Genomic DNA, 13,424 nt, shown 5'->3' with positions numbered 1-13,424 from the left:
CCACGGCCCCGCTGGCCCCAGGAGCGCCCGGCCCCCCCGCCCACGGCCCCGCTGGCCCCAGGAGCGCCCGGCCCCCCCGCCCACGGCCCCGCTGGCCCCAGGAGCGCCCGGCCCCCCCGCCCACGGCCCCGCTGGCCCCAGGAGTGCCCGGCCCCCCCGCCGCCCACGGCCCCGCTGGCCCCAGGAGCGCCCGGCCCCCCTGCCCACGGCCCCGCTGGCCCCAGGAGCGCCCGGCCCCACCGCCCACGGCCCCCGCTGGCCCCAGGAGCGCCCGGCCCCCCCGCCCACGGCCCCGCTGGCCCCAGGAGCGCCCGGCCCCCCCGCCGCCCACGGCCCCGCTGGCCCCAGGAGCGCCCGGCCCCCCTGCCCACGGCCCCGCTGGCCCCAGGAGTGTCCGGCCCCCCTGCCCACGGCCCCGCTGGCCCCAGGAGCGCCCGGCCCCCCCGCCCACGGCCCCCGCTGGCCCCAGGAGTGTCCGGCCCCCCCGCCCACGGCCCCCGCTGGCCCCAGGAGCGTCCGGCCCCCCCGCCCACGGCCCCGCTGGCCCCAGGAGCGCCCGGCCCCCCCGCCCACGGCCCCGCTGGCCCCAGGAGTGCCCGGCCCCCCTGCCCACGGCCCCCGCTGGCCCCAGGAGTGTCCGGCCCCCCTGCCCACGGCCCCGCTGGCCCCAGGAGTGCCCGGCCCCCCCTGCCCACGGCCCCGCTGGCCCCAGGAGCGCCCGGCCCCCCTGCCCACGGCCCCGCTGGCCCCAGGAGCGCCCGGCCCCCCCTGCCCACGGCCCCCACTGGCCCCAGGAGCGCCCGGCCCCCCCGCCCACGGCCCCGCTGGCCCCAGGAGCGCCCGGCCCCCCCGCCCACGGCCCCACTGGCCCCAGGAGTGTCCGGCCCCCCCGCCCACGGCCCCGCTGGCCCCAGGAGCGTCCGGCCCCCCCGCCCACGGCCCCCGCTGGCCCCAGGAGTGTCCGGCCCCCCCGCCCACGGCCCCGCTGGCCCCAGGAGTGTCCGGCCCCCCCGCCCACGGCCCCCGCTGGCCCCAGGAGTGTCCGGCCCCCCCGCCCACGGCCCCCGCTGGCCCCAGGAGTGTCCGGCCCCCCCTGCCCACGGCCCCGCTGGCCCCAGGAGTGTCCGGCCCCCCCGCCCACGGCCCCGCTGGCCCCAGGAGTGTCCGGCCCCCCTGCCCACGGCCCCCGCTGGCCCCAGGAGTGTCCGGCCCCCCCGCCCACGGCCCCGCTGGCCCCAGGAGCGCCCGGCCCCCCCGCCCACGGCCCCGCTGGCCCCAGGAGCGCCCGGCCCCCCCGCCCACGGCCCCCACTGGCCCCAGGAGCGTCCGGCCCCCCTGCCCACGGCCCCGCTGGCCCCAGGAGCGCCCGGCCCCCCTGCCCACGGCCCCGCTGGCCCCAGGAGTGCCCGGCCCCCCCGCCCACGGCCCCGCTGGCCCCAGGAGTGCCCGGCCCCCCCGCCCACGGCCCCGCTGGCCCCAGGAGCGTCCGGCCCCCCCGCCCACGGCCCCGCTGGCCCCAGGAGTGCCCGGCCCCCCCGCCCACGGCCCCGCTGGCCCCAGGAGTGCCCGGCCCCCCCGCCCACGGCCCCGCTGGCCCCAGGAGCGCCCGGCCCCCCCGCCCACGGCCCCGCTGGCCCCAGGAGCGTCCGGCCCCCCCGCCCACGGCCCCGCTGGCCCCAGGAGTGTCCGGCCCCCCTGCCCACGGCCCCCGCTGGCCCCAGGAGCGTCCGGCCCCCCCGCCCACGGCCCCGCTGGCCCCAGGAGTGTCCGGCCCCCCCGCCCACGGCCCCGCTGGCCCCAGGAGTGTCCGGCCCCCCCGCCCACGGCCCCGCTGGCCCCAGGAGCGCCCGGCCCCCCCGCCCACGGCCCCGCTGGCCCCAGGAGTGCCCGGCCCCCCCGCCCACGGCCCCGCTGGCCCCAGGAGTGCCCGGCCCCCCCGCCCACGGCCCCCGCTGGCCCCAGGAGCGCCCGGCCCCCCTGCCCACGGCCCCGCTGGCCCCAGGAGTGTCCGGCCCCCCCGCCCACGGCCCCGCTGGCCCCAGGAGCGCCCGGCCCCCCCGCCCACGGCCCCGCTGGCCCCAGGAGTGCCCGGCCCCCCCGCCCACGGCCCCGCTGGCCCCAGGAGTGTCCGGCCCCCCCGCCCACGGCCCCGCTGGCCCCAGGAGCGTCCGGCCCCCCCGCCCACGGCCCCGCTGGCCCCAGGAGCGCCCGGCCCCCCCGCCCACGGCCCCCGCTGGCCCCAGGAGCGCCCGGCCCCCCCGCCCACGGCCCCGCTGGCCCCAGGAGTGCCCGGCCCCCCCGCCCACGGCCCCGCTGGCCCCAGGAGCGCCCGGCCCCCCCGCCCACGGCCCCGCTGGCCCCAGGAGCGCCCGGCCCCCCTGCCCACGGCCCCGCTGGCCCCAGGAGTGCCCGGCCCCCCCGCCCACGGCCCCGCTGGCCCCAGGAGCGCCCGGCCCCCCTGCCCACGGCCCCGCTGGCCCCAGGAGTGTCCGGCCCCCCTGCCCACGGCCCCCGCTGGCCCCAGGAGCGCCCGGCCCCCCCGCCCACGGCCCCGCTGGCCCCAGGAGTGTCCGGCCCCCCTGCCCACGGCCCCCGCTGGCCCCAGGAGTGTCCGGCCCCCCCGCCCACGGCCCCGCTGGCCCCAGGAGTGCCCGGCCCCCCTGCCCACGGCCCCCACTGGCCCCAGGAGTGTCCGGCCCCCCCGCCGCCCACGGCCCCGCTGGCCCCAGGAGTGTCCGGCCCCCCCGCCGCCCACGGCCCCCACTGGCCCCAGGAGTGTCCGGCCCCCCTGCCCACGGCCCCGCTGGCCCCAGGAGCGCCCGGCCCCCCCGCCCACGGCCCCGCTGGCCCCAGGAGTGTCCGGCCCCCCTGCCCACGGCCCCGCTGGCCCCAGGAGTGTCCGGCCCCCCTGCCCACGGCCCCGCTGGCCCCAGGAGTGCTCGGCCCCCCTGCCCACGGCCCCGCTGGCCCCAGGAGTGTCCGGCCCCCCCGCCCACGGCCCCGCTGGCCCCAGGAGTGCCCGGCCCCCCTGCCCACGGCCCCCGCTGGCCCCAGGAGTGCCCGGCCCCCCCGCCCACGGCCCCGCTCTGAAGTCCGTGCTGAAAGCAAGCGGCTGCTCAGAGCACGACCAGCCGTGGGGGCTGCGAGTCTCTTGCTTGGCAGCGGGGTTTGTGCTCCCTAAGGCCCAAACAGCCGCACCAGTGCCTCCACCCTCCCCTCCCCCAACAGCCGAGCCGGGCCCCCCGACACGCTGGGTTCTCATGGGCTCGGCCCGTCCCTGGCGACTTGGGAGCCAGCCTGTGCGGAGCGGCAGGCGATCGCAACGACCTCGCAGCCGCTGGCCCTGGCGCCCCCCCCGCGTCCGAGGCCGGCTCCCCGGAGATCCGACGAGGGCCCGTGCCCTGGGGGCCCCTCCTGCCAGCCAACGGAGCTGCCCTCGGCGGCGCCTGCTCGAGCCGGTTTCCCTCGGGTGGCCCACAAACCGCCAGGCCCCCAAGGAACGGGCGGGCCCCCCCCGCTCCTGGCACTGTGGGGGCGCCGCAGAAACCGGGCTCCCAGCCAGCGCCCAACCGGCTGATGGAGGGGAGAGGGGGCCGGCGACACCAGCCCCAAGCCCCCCCCCCCGGTGAACATTGCTCCTGGCAACGGTGTCAGGCACAGCCAGCCCATAAAACCCAGCCCCGGGGGGGGGGGTCGGCGCCACGGGGCGCTGCTCTGCCCCCCCCCCCCCCCCGCAGGCCTGTCCTCAGGCCCATGTGAGCAGCGGCGTCGCAAACAGCCCCCAGGAGAGGCAAAGGCCGCTGGGTTTGTGGCCTGGCTCTGCCGAGGTGGCGCCTGGGCTGGCACCGGGCAGCTCAGCCCTGCATGGCCGGGCGGGGAGGAGGTTCTGCATGAGCCACGCTGGAGCTGCCCCCGTCCTCTGGCGGCCTGAGCACACAGGACTCAGGTCCCAGCCCGGCCACAGGGAGGCAGTGGCCAGCACTGGGCGTCAGGACAGCGGGGGGCTAGGCGTGCCTCAGTTTCCCCTCGCACCCACTGATTAGTCAGTCTGGGCGCTTGTCCCGCGCGGCCCCTGGCACCGGTAATGCCAGACCTGGCGCCCCAGCACGGGCAAGGGGGCGGGGTAAGACCAGCGGTGTAAGGGGGTGGGCCTGGCTCCCAGCCTGCGTCTGCCTGTTCATCCCAGTGCAGCTCCGGGCCGCGGGGCCTGGGAATCACCCACCCCCCCGCCGTGGGGCTCCCCCGGCAGGAGCCAGGAAAGCCACTAGCCCTGCAGGTGGGGGAGCAGCCCTGGCCTGGGAGCCGGCCTCCCTGGAGCAGCCGCTGAGCGGAGCGGAGAGGCCCGGGGCTGCTGTTTGCTTTCCCAGCGCTGAGCCCCAGGCAGGCAGGGAGGCGCCCATCCTCCGCAAACAAAGCCCCGGGCCGGATCCCCTTTGTCCCGTGGGCGCTGCCCGGGCTGGGGGAAAGGCCACGGGGCTCTTTGCCTCACGGGAGGAGCCGGGCCTGCTGCCAGCCCTGGCCAAAGGGCGCCCAGCCCTGGGCTGGTCTCCAGCGCCCGCCTCAGCTCCAGCCCCCCCGCTTGGGCTGAAGAAGCCCCCCAGCTGGGCCGGCCGTGCAGCCCACTCCTCACGGAGCTGCAGAGACCTCGCGAGGGCGGCGCGTCCAGTCCCCTGCCCCAGAGCCTTCACCGCCCCTCGAGGCCTGAACTCACAGCCCTGGGGTTAGCAGGCCAGTGCTCAATCCACTGCGCGATGCCCCCGCTCGCGGGCGCTGCCGGAGCAGGGCTGCCAGGGCGTCTGGCCAGAGGCCTGGCACCTGAATCCGCCATTGCTGGAGCCGGCAGCCCGAGCCCAGGGAGCGAGACGCAGCAGTGGGAGGGCTGTGAACTCAGACGCTGGAGAGCGCTCAGGCCAGTTCGCAGCCCCGCTGCTCTACCCACTAGCCCCCACTCCCTGGGCCGCGCCCCCTGCACTGCCGATACGTTGGGAGCCAGTCAGCTCGGGGCTCGCTGAGCGCTGGGCAGGAGCCGCGTGGCTTGAACCCCCCCCCCACCCCGCTAGTGCGCAGGGGCTGGCACCAGGCACTTGGGGGGGGGCAGCTCCAGGCTGGGGGAAGCGGGGGGGCTTGCCTCCGGTGAGATTGTGGGGTGAGCAACTCCCAAATAGAGCCCAGGCGTCCTGACCCCCCCCCGCTCTCAGCTGTCCCACTCTAACCACTAGCCCCCACTGCCGCCCTCCCAGTGCTGGGGATGTAGCCCAGGCGTCCTGGCTCCCAGGCCCAGCTCATCACAAACCCGCGCTGCCATTTCCCCAGGGACCTGGGATTTTCCACTCAGCTGGGCGTGGCGGGGCAGGGGGTGACGGCTCTACCTGGGGAGGGGCGGAGCCCGGCCACCCCGCCTTCCAGGCCAGCCCTATAAAACCCCGTCTCTCGGCTCGCCCCACTCGCTGCACAGGGAGCCCCAGCGCCCCCATGGCCTACGTCCCTGCGCCCGGCTACCAGCCCGCCTACAACCCGGTGAGCGTCCGCCCGGCAGGCAGCCAGGGCTCCAGCACCAGCACCCAGCGGGGAGAGCACGTGGCAGCGCCAGATTCCCCCAGGGAGACGCTAAAGGCCAGTTACTCATTAACCCGCCCCCCTTCCATGCCTGGAGCATTGCTACAGGATCGGGCCCCTTGCGCCCACAGCAGTGGCTCCTGCGTTGCAGCCAGCTCTGGGGTGGTGCCGCCCAGTCTCCCCGGCCTCGGGAATCCCAGTGGTGCTGGATTGTACCACCTGGAGCCACAGGCCTCCCCTGCTCCCGGGAACCCAGTTCGTGGCCGACTGCAGTGGGGTCTGTGCCCACGGGAACTGGCTCCAGGGCACCCAGGCCTGGCTTGCCCCTGAGGGCTCCCGAGTGGGTGCAGGCCGGGAACTGGGCGTGACATTGCACCCAAAGCCGCAAGCCATAGACTGGGCCAGGCCCCGGCCCCTCTGGGCCCCTCCCCGGCCTGGTGGCCAAAAAGCTCTGTGCAAAACCTGCTCTGCTCCACACTTGACACCTACTGAACGCCTTGGAGCTTTGCTCTCTGCCACGCCCCACGGTACCAGCCGGCCACGCTCCCTGGGCTGCCGCGGCCCCCGGCCGGGCTGTTGGCCCGCTGGTTAGAGAGTTGCCAGCCCCATGTCTTGGTGGGGCCGTTACCATGCGAGGCTCCCCGGACGGATGCGTAATTGACACGCCGGCGACGGCCGCCAGTAGCCGCATCGGACCCGCCCCGAGATCGGACGCTGCTAAGGCCAAATCCAAACAGAGGAGCTGGATTTCATCTGGCCCGTGCGTGGGCGAGGCTGCTGGGGCAGCTGAGCTGCGGGGGGGGAAGGAAGTTTTAGACTCACCCCCGGGAAATGCCACCTTGCTCCCCAAACCTCAGAGATGCTCGTGGCCTGGGGACAGATGCCAGCTCTGCTCCACGCCTGGCCTGCCAGGCCGCCGCCTTTCCCCCGCCCTGCAAGGTGCCCGGCTAAGATCCAAGGAGCCGGGGGTAGATGGGGCCAGGCAGGGGCTGGGTGGGGCAGCGGCTAGCCAAGGAGATCGTTACAGGGGCCATGCCTGCTCCCAGCCCTGGCCCGGTTCCCCAGGGGCTTCCGGGCAAGCAAAGCAGGGAGAGGCGAGGCCGGAGGCAGCCAGGAAATCCCCTGGGATGGCTAACGGGGCCAGGAGGGGGCAGCACACGGGCCTGGGGGCTCGCTGGTCAATTCCCCCCTCAGCAGCGTCTCTCTCTCTCTCCCGTCTCTCAGCCCCTCCCTTACGTCACCCCCATCGCTGGGGGGCTGCAGCCCGGCATGTCTGTCTACGTCCAGGGCATGGTGCCCCATCACACCCAGCGGTAACACGTCCGCGCGCACAGGGTGGGGGCGAGGAGACAGTCAGGGCTCATGGGGCTGCAGGGATCCTCCCCCTGCACCGGGATGCAGCTGCCTCTGGGGCGGAACGTGGCAGGCGTGTAACAGCCCCACGGCACTGGCAGCGCGTGGTGCGGAGGGGATCTCAGACGGGCCTCGGCCACGGGTCCAGGACATGGCAAAGCACCACGGGACGGTTCCTGTGGGCACCGACCTTGGGCTTGGGCCCCCAGCTCACACGGGAAAGCGGCCGATTTGCCGTGGCGGGAGCCACAGCGGGTGGGAACGGTGGCCGGGGGGGAGCTGTGACCAGCCCGGCGCTCGCTGCCCCAGGTTCCGGGTGAATTTCGCCTGCGGGTCGCAGAAGGGGGCCGACATCGCCCTGCACTTCAACCCGCGCTTCGAGAGCGGGGACAAGCTGGTTCTCAACAGCTTCCAGGGCAGCTGGGGCCGGGAGCAGCACACGGCCCTGCCCTTCCGCAAGGGGCAGCACTTCGAGCTGGTCTTCCTCGTCACGCCCCAGGGCTACCAGGTAGGGGCGGGGCTCACAAGGGTCCTGGGGGGAGCAGCAGGGAATGGGGGCAGGGGAAGGATGATGCACCATGCGGGGGCCCCACGGTCTGGCACAGGGAACCGTGGGGGGCTGGGGAGAAACTCCCAGGAGGGGAGTGGGGAAGGGTTGCCCCACTGTATCAAGAGGATGGGGGTCGGGGGGCAATACCCCAGCTGCCCTTGAATTGCTCCAGGCTGGTGGGCAGGGGGCTGCTCCCAGGGCCCTGGGGAAGGGGGGAATTGGCATCAGCTGGGGTTGAAGGGGGGATTGTTATAATTATGGGGCTCCCCCCACAAGCACCCCAACACCTGCTTGCTAAGATGGGGGCCAGCAGGCCTCACCCCCCGCCCCCCCTCCCCGGCAGCACCTGCCTCTGAGCCGGCCCCACCAGCAGGGGTCAGAAGGCAGAGTGGCTGGAGAGAAAAGCCCCCCCCCCCATTCCGATGCCAGCAGCTGATGCCCAGAGTCTGCCTGGGAGCTGCCCCCCCATATGCCCAGGGGGTCCCCATGACATTGGCCTCCCCCTCCCCAAGAGGCTCCGTGAGAGCACGGGGGGGCCAGGCCTGACGCGCCCCGTTCCCCCCCCAGGTCACTGTGAACAGGGCCCCCTGCTGCGACTTCCAGCACCGCATCCCGCCTGAGCGTGTCCAGCTCGTCGACGTGGACGGGGACCTCGAGCTGCAGTCGCTCAATGTCATTGGCGGGCGCACGATGGGGGGCGGGGTGAGCGGCCGGGCCCTGGGGGGCAGGACGGGCCTTTCCCAGCCGGACGCGGGGCCGTGATGCTCACACAGCGTCGGCCCTGCGGGAAAATCTCTGCGCTTGGACAGGAGGAAGAAATCCCACGAGTCCTGGCTCCCAGCCCCCCCTGCTCTAACCACTAGACCCCACTCCCCTCCCAGAGCCGGGGGGAGAGCCCAGGAGTCCTGGCTCCCAGCCCTCCCCCGCTCTAACCACTAGACCCCACTCCCCTCCCAGAGCTGGGGAGAAAGCCCAGCAGTCCTGGCTCCCAGCCCCCCCTGCTCTAACCACTAGACCCCACTCCCCTCCCAGAGCCGGGGGGAAAGCCCAGCAGTCCTGGCTCCCAGTCCTCCCCTGCTCTAACCACTAGACCCCACTCCCCTCCCAGAGCTGGGGGGAGAGCCCAGCAGTCCTGGCTCCCAGCCCCCCCTGCTCTAACCACTAGACCCCACTCCCCTCCCAGAGCCGGGGGGAAAGCCCAGCAGTCCTGGCTCCCAGTCCTCCCCCGCTCTAACCACTAGACCCCACTCCCCTCCCAGAGCCGGGGGGAAAGCCCAGCAGTCCTGGCTCCCAGTCCTCCCCCGCTCTAACCACTAGACCCCACTCCCCTCCCAGAGCTGGGGGGAGAGCCCAGCAGTCCTGGCTCCCAGCCCCCCCTGCTCTAACCACTAGACCCCACTCCCCTCCCAGAGCCGGGGGGAAAGCCCAGCAGTCCTGGCTCCCAGTCCTCCCCCGCTCTAACCACTAGACCCCACTCCCCTCCCAGAGCCGGGGGGAAAGCCCAGCAGTCCTGGCTCCCAGTCCTCCCCCGCTCTAACCACTAGACCCCACTCCCCTCCCAGAGCTGGGGGGAGAGCCCAGCAGTCCTGGCTCCCAGCCCTCCCCCGCTCTAACCACTAGACCCCACTCCCCTCCCAGAGCCGGGGGGAAAGCCCAGCAGTCCTGGCTCCCAGCCCCCCCTGCTCTAACCACTAGACCCCACTCCCCTCCCAGAGCCGGGGGGAGAGCCAGCACTGTCCCCTGACAACACTTCTCCCGTTTCCTGCCTGCAGGGGATGTATTACCCAGACGCCGGGATGCCCGTAAGTACCCAGAAGTGACCCCCATGCCCAGGGCCGGGGAGACGCCAGCAATGGGGGGCCCCCCAGTCCGTCATGGCCCCGCCCCGCTGCAGGGTGACCAGCCCAGAGGGCATGGGGTGGGGAGTCCTGCAGGGGGTCCCCAGACTGGGGATCCCCCGCAAGAACCACAGGGCCCTTCCCTCTGGCTTTCCTGCGATCCCCTGGGCCTGTCCTGCTAGGAACCCCAGCCCCACATCTCCCTGGAGCAGCGCCAGGGGCCCGGCTCGCCCAGCTTCTCTAAGGAGCAACTCCGGCCCCGGCGCCTCAGACCCTTCGCACCGTCTCTGGCCCCCAGGCCCTGCCGCTGCCCCCCCCAAGCCTGCCGGTAAGTACACGGGGCCCGCAGCCTGATCAACCCCCTCTGAGCCCCGGAACGCTTCCAAGAGCCCAGCCCCCACATGCGGCCCCCTCTGGGCTGGAACCTGGCAGCTGCTTCTATGAGAAATCCTCACCCAGCTCTGAAATGCAGCTGCCTCTGGGGTGGGGCGCGGTGCTGCACAGCTGTGTAGGACAGGAAGTGGAGAAGCTCATGTCCAACTGGAAGCTGCTGGAGGGGGCGGATTTTAGCTCAGGAATATCCAGAAATGTCCTAGAAAATGAGAGTCACCAGCTGAGGCTGCGGCTTGGAGCCAGGGAGCCAGCCCCAGGCCACAGGCCCCAGGGAGGGCTGGGCCGCCAGGCTGCCACGCTAGTAACACGGGATGTCTCTGCCCCACAGATGATGTCCAGCCCCACTTCCTATCACCCGGTAAGTGCAGCAGCTCTGGGCTTTGCCCTGCCCTGTGGCGCGGTGCAGCCACCTCGGGGCAGAGCGGCCTGCTGGCCATGGGCCACGCCACAGAACGTGGGCACGGAAAATCCCCCCCTGCAGCCCCGGGGGCAGGCTGGCCTGGGCCCTGAGTTAGCGCCCGTGTAGCAAAGTCTGTGCTCACCAGCCCCTCTAGTGCCTCACGGGCTGCCCAGGGCGAGCACCCCCTGCTGGGCCCCCGCCCGGCTCCCCACAGCCCGGAACCCCCCTGCTGGGCCCCGCCCAGCTCCCCGCCCGGCTCCCCGCGGCCCGGAGCCCCCCAGCTGGGCCCCGCCCGGCTCCCCGCGGCCCGGAACCCCCCTGCTGGGCCCCCGCCCGGCTCCCCACCCGGCTCCCCGCGGCCCGGCGCCCCCCTGCTGGGCCCCCGCCCGGCTCCCCACCCGGCTCCCCGCGGCCTGGCGCCCCCCTGCTGGGCCCCCACCCGGCTCCCCGTAGCCCGGCGCCCCCCTGCTGGGCCCCGCCCGGCTCCCCGCCGCCCGGAACCCCCCTGCTGGGCCCCGCCCGGCTCCCCGCGGCCCGGAACCCCCCAGCTGGGCCCCGCCCGGCTCCCCGCAGCCCGGCGCCCCCCAGCTGGGCCCCCGCCCGGCTCCCCACGGCCCGGCGCCCCCCAGCTGGGCCCCCGCCCGGCTCCCCGTAGCCCGGCGCCCCCCTGCTGGGCCCCGCCCGGCTCCCCGCCGCCCGGAACCCCCCTGCTGGGCCCCGCCCGGCTCCCCGCAGCCCGGCGCCCCCCAGCTGGCCCCCGCCTGGCTCCCCACGGCCCGGCGCCCCCCAGCTGGGCCCCCGCCCGGCTCCCCGCGGCCCGGCACCCCCCTGCTGGACCCCCTAGCATGGCGTTGGAGCACCGGGACCAGCGCAGAGAGCACTCCGTATTCAGCTGCCTCCCCAACCCGTCGGAGATGCCCAGACAGCCCGTCCTAGCCGCGGGTCTGTTCTCTCGCAGCAAGTCCCCTACGAGGCTAAATTCCCCGGCGGGCTGACGGCCAAGATGACCGTGGTGGTGAGAGGCTTCGTCCCGCAGGGCGCCAAGAGGTACGTGGCTACGGCGCTGTCTGCATCGGGGGAAACTGAGGCAGCCGTGACCCAGCTCCCCTAAGTCTCATGAGGAGTCAGCACAGAGCTGGGGATAGACACCCCCCCTCCCCAGCTCCCCTAGCGCTGTGAGTCTGGCTACAGGCCCAGCTGGCTCGCACGGGCAGCCCTGGCCCCCTGGAGCATCCCCCCCCCCCCGGCCTCACTGGTTCTCGGCCTCCAGCTTCCGGATCAACTTCACGATGGGCCGCTCCAAGGACATCGCGCTGCACATCAACCCCCGCGTGAACGAGCGCCTCGTGGTGAGGAACAGCCGCCTGAACGGCCAGTGGGGCTCGGAGGAGCGGGAGCTGCCGCACAACCCCTTCCAGCCAGGCCAGTACTTCGACGTGAGTGAACCGCCGGCTACGTGGCATAGGCCCTGTACTGCAGCGGCGAATGGCGATTCGCCTTTAGCTCAAGCCCCGGGTCTGTGCATTGTCGCCCCCTGCTGGATGGCAGCAGAACTGCATGTGTGTGTCATAGTCCCTATACAGCTGGCAGCTAATGGGGAGTCTCCATTAGTTTAAATCCTGGGGCCTTTGGAAAAGGAGGGGGAAGATAGGGTGTGTAGGTACTGCTGCCCTCTGCTGGATGGAATTTGAATGGGTTATCTGTGTATCTTATGCCCTGTACTGTTAACAGTTAATGGGGATTCACCTTTAGCTTGGCAGTATATACCTGCGTGGTGATATCCTCTGCTGGATGGCATCAGAACTGCATGTCAGTGTGTCATAGCTCCAATACAGCAGGCAGCTAAGGGAGATTCTCCTCTGGCCCTCTCCTAGTTTCCTTTCATCAGGGCTCATTGATCACTTTGAACCATACGGAAAGGCACTGGCACATGAGAGCCCAGGGGCTGACCCCTCCCCTCCCCGATCTGCTGGGCCCCAGGCAGGCATGGTGGAAGCAGAGTGGATTTGCCCCAGGGGAGGCAGGAGTAGGGCCAAGCAGCAGTTTCTGCAGGCCGGGGTGGAGCTGGGCTTAGTGAGGACTCTCTACTAGTCCTGAACTCTGGGAGTGCCGCTTCGTACCTCAGTTTCCCCCTTCCTACAATGGCAATGACATCAAGCACCTTGGGAAAGCACCCTGTTGCTAGTCCATGGGGCAGAGGGGGAAACTAAGGCACTGGGGCGAGACAGAACCCCGCCTAGGCAGCGCTGGTTCCAGTCTGGGTGGGACGTCTCATGGCTGCTCCCCTCCCCCTCTCCCAGCTTTCCATCCGCTGCGGGAACCAGCGCTTCAAGGTCTTCGCCAACGGGCAGCCGCTCTTCAACTACGCCCACCGCTGCCCCAGCTTCCAGCAGATCGACACACTGGCCATCGACGGGGACGTGGTCCTGTCCTACGTCCAGTTCTGAGCCCAGCCAGCGCCGCTGCACATGGGGCCACGTGCCCCCCCCACAGACCCAATAAACGACTCTGCTTCGCACCATGATGCTGCTCCCATCCGCCTGTGTGGCATAGACCCCCTTCCGCTCACCGCAGCTGGAGAGTCCCCTCCAGGTGGAGCCGCGTTCGAGGCCTGTGCAGGGCTAATATTATAACACCCCTTCGTCCCCTCCCTTTCCCACGCCGCCCCCACCCTTCTCCTGGTGCTAGGACATGGTGTGCCCCAGCAACCCTACCCCCCAGCCCCTGCCTCCTGCTGCCCTGAACCACCCCACAGCCAAGCCCTGGGATTCTGCTAGCAGGGTTTGGGGGGGGGGGGGGAGGGGAGCCCTGCCTCACTCTCCTATGCCTGCTACAACTGCTCACCGTGGACCCAGCAGCTCCCGGGCCAGGGCCAGCCTGGCTGGGGCGCAGCAGGGGTAGGGGACAGAGCAGCTGCCCGAAGGCCTGAAACTGAGAGGGCACAAGGCTCCAGCCCCACCTGTCTGACCCCGGAGAGACCCCTCGGGGGGCCCATGTGGGACCGGGAACGAGCCGGGGACCTTTGGCTTGTCCCCCCAGGCAGCCACAGCCGGTGCAGCGAGAGCCAGGCCTGAGGGGGGAGCCCCAGGCTGGGATGAGGCCAGGGGCCCCCACCCGTCACACCTCTGCCAGTATAAAGCTGGGCCTGAGCTGCCTCCCTCGTACTGAGCACAGGTGTGTTCGTCGAACCGGAGAGCTCTGGCCCCGGCCTGCGAAAACCTGGATCAGCACCTCCTCCTTCCCTGCCTCTGGCCCCCCAGCCCATCACCTCCCAGGCCCATACGCTCCCCCACCCCTCCTGCCTCAGGCACCCCCTCCCCAGACCCACACCCAT

The 13,424-nt window shown here is 73.1% G+C and overlaps 1 protein-coding gene across 3 annotated transcripts; it reads left to right on the top strand.

Moving 5' to 3' along the window:
• The first annotated feature begins 2,960 nt into the window (after positions 1–2,960).
• Positions 2,961–12,614, top strand: LGALS4 (galectin 4). Of its 3 annotated transcripts, none has more exons than XM_075917203.1 (9): positions 2,961–5,613; positions 6,781–6,869; positions 7,219–7,417; positions 8,027–8,161; positions 9,232–9,261; positions 10,019–10,048; positions 11,049–11,137; positions 11,361–11,526; positions 12,391–12,614. In XM_075917203.1, the coding sequence occupies exons 1-9, from the start codon at positions 5,473–5,475 to the stop codon at positions 12,535–12,537; spliced, it is 1,026 nt and encodes a 341-aa protein (XP_075773318.1). In that variant the 5' UTR covers positions 2,961–5,472; the 3' UTR covers positions 12,538–12,614. The 3 variants fall into 3 exon arrangements, with proteins under 3 accessions (XP_075773318.1, XP_075773319.1, XP_075773317.1); XM_075917204.1 differs by having other exon boundaries at positions 2,965–5,517; XM_075917202.1 differs by having other exon boundaries at positions 5,469–6,869.
• The last annotated feature ends 810 nt before the right edge of the window (positions 12,615–13,424 follow it).

This window comes from Pelodiscus sinensis, unplaced genomic scaffold (assembly GCF_049634645.1).
Source record: "Pelodiscus sinensis isolate JC-2024 unplaced genomic scaffold, ASM4963464v1 ctg62, whole genome shotgun sequence".
NCBI lineage: Eukaryota > Metazoa > Chordata > Testudines > Trionychidae > Pelodiscus > Pelodiscus sinensis.
This window is presented reverse-complemented; position numbering and strand designations above follow the sequence as displayed.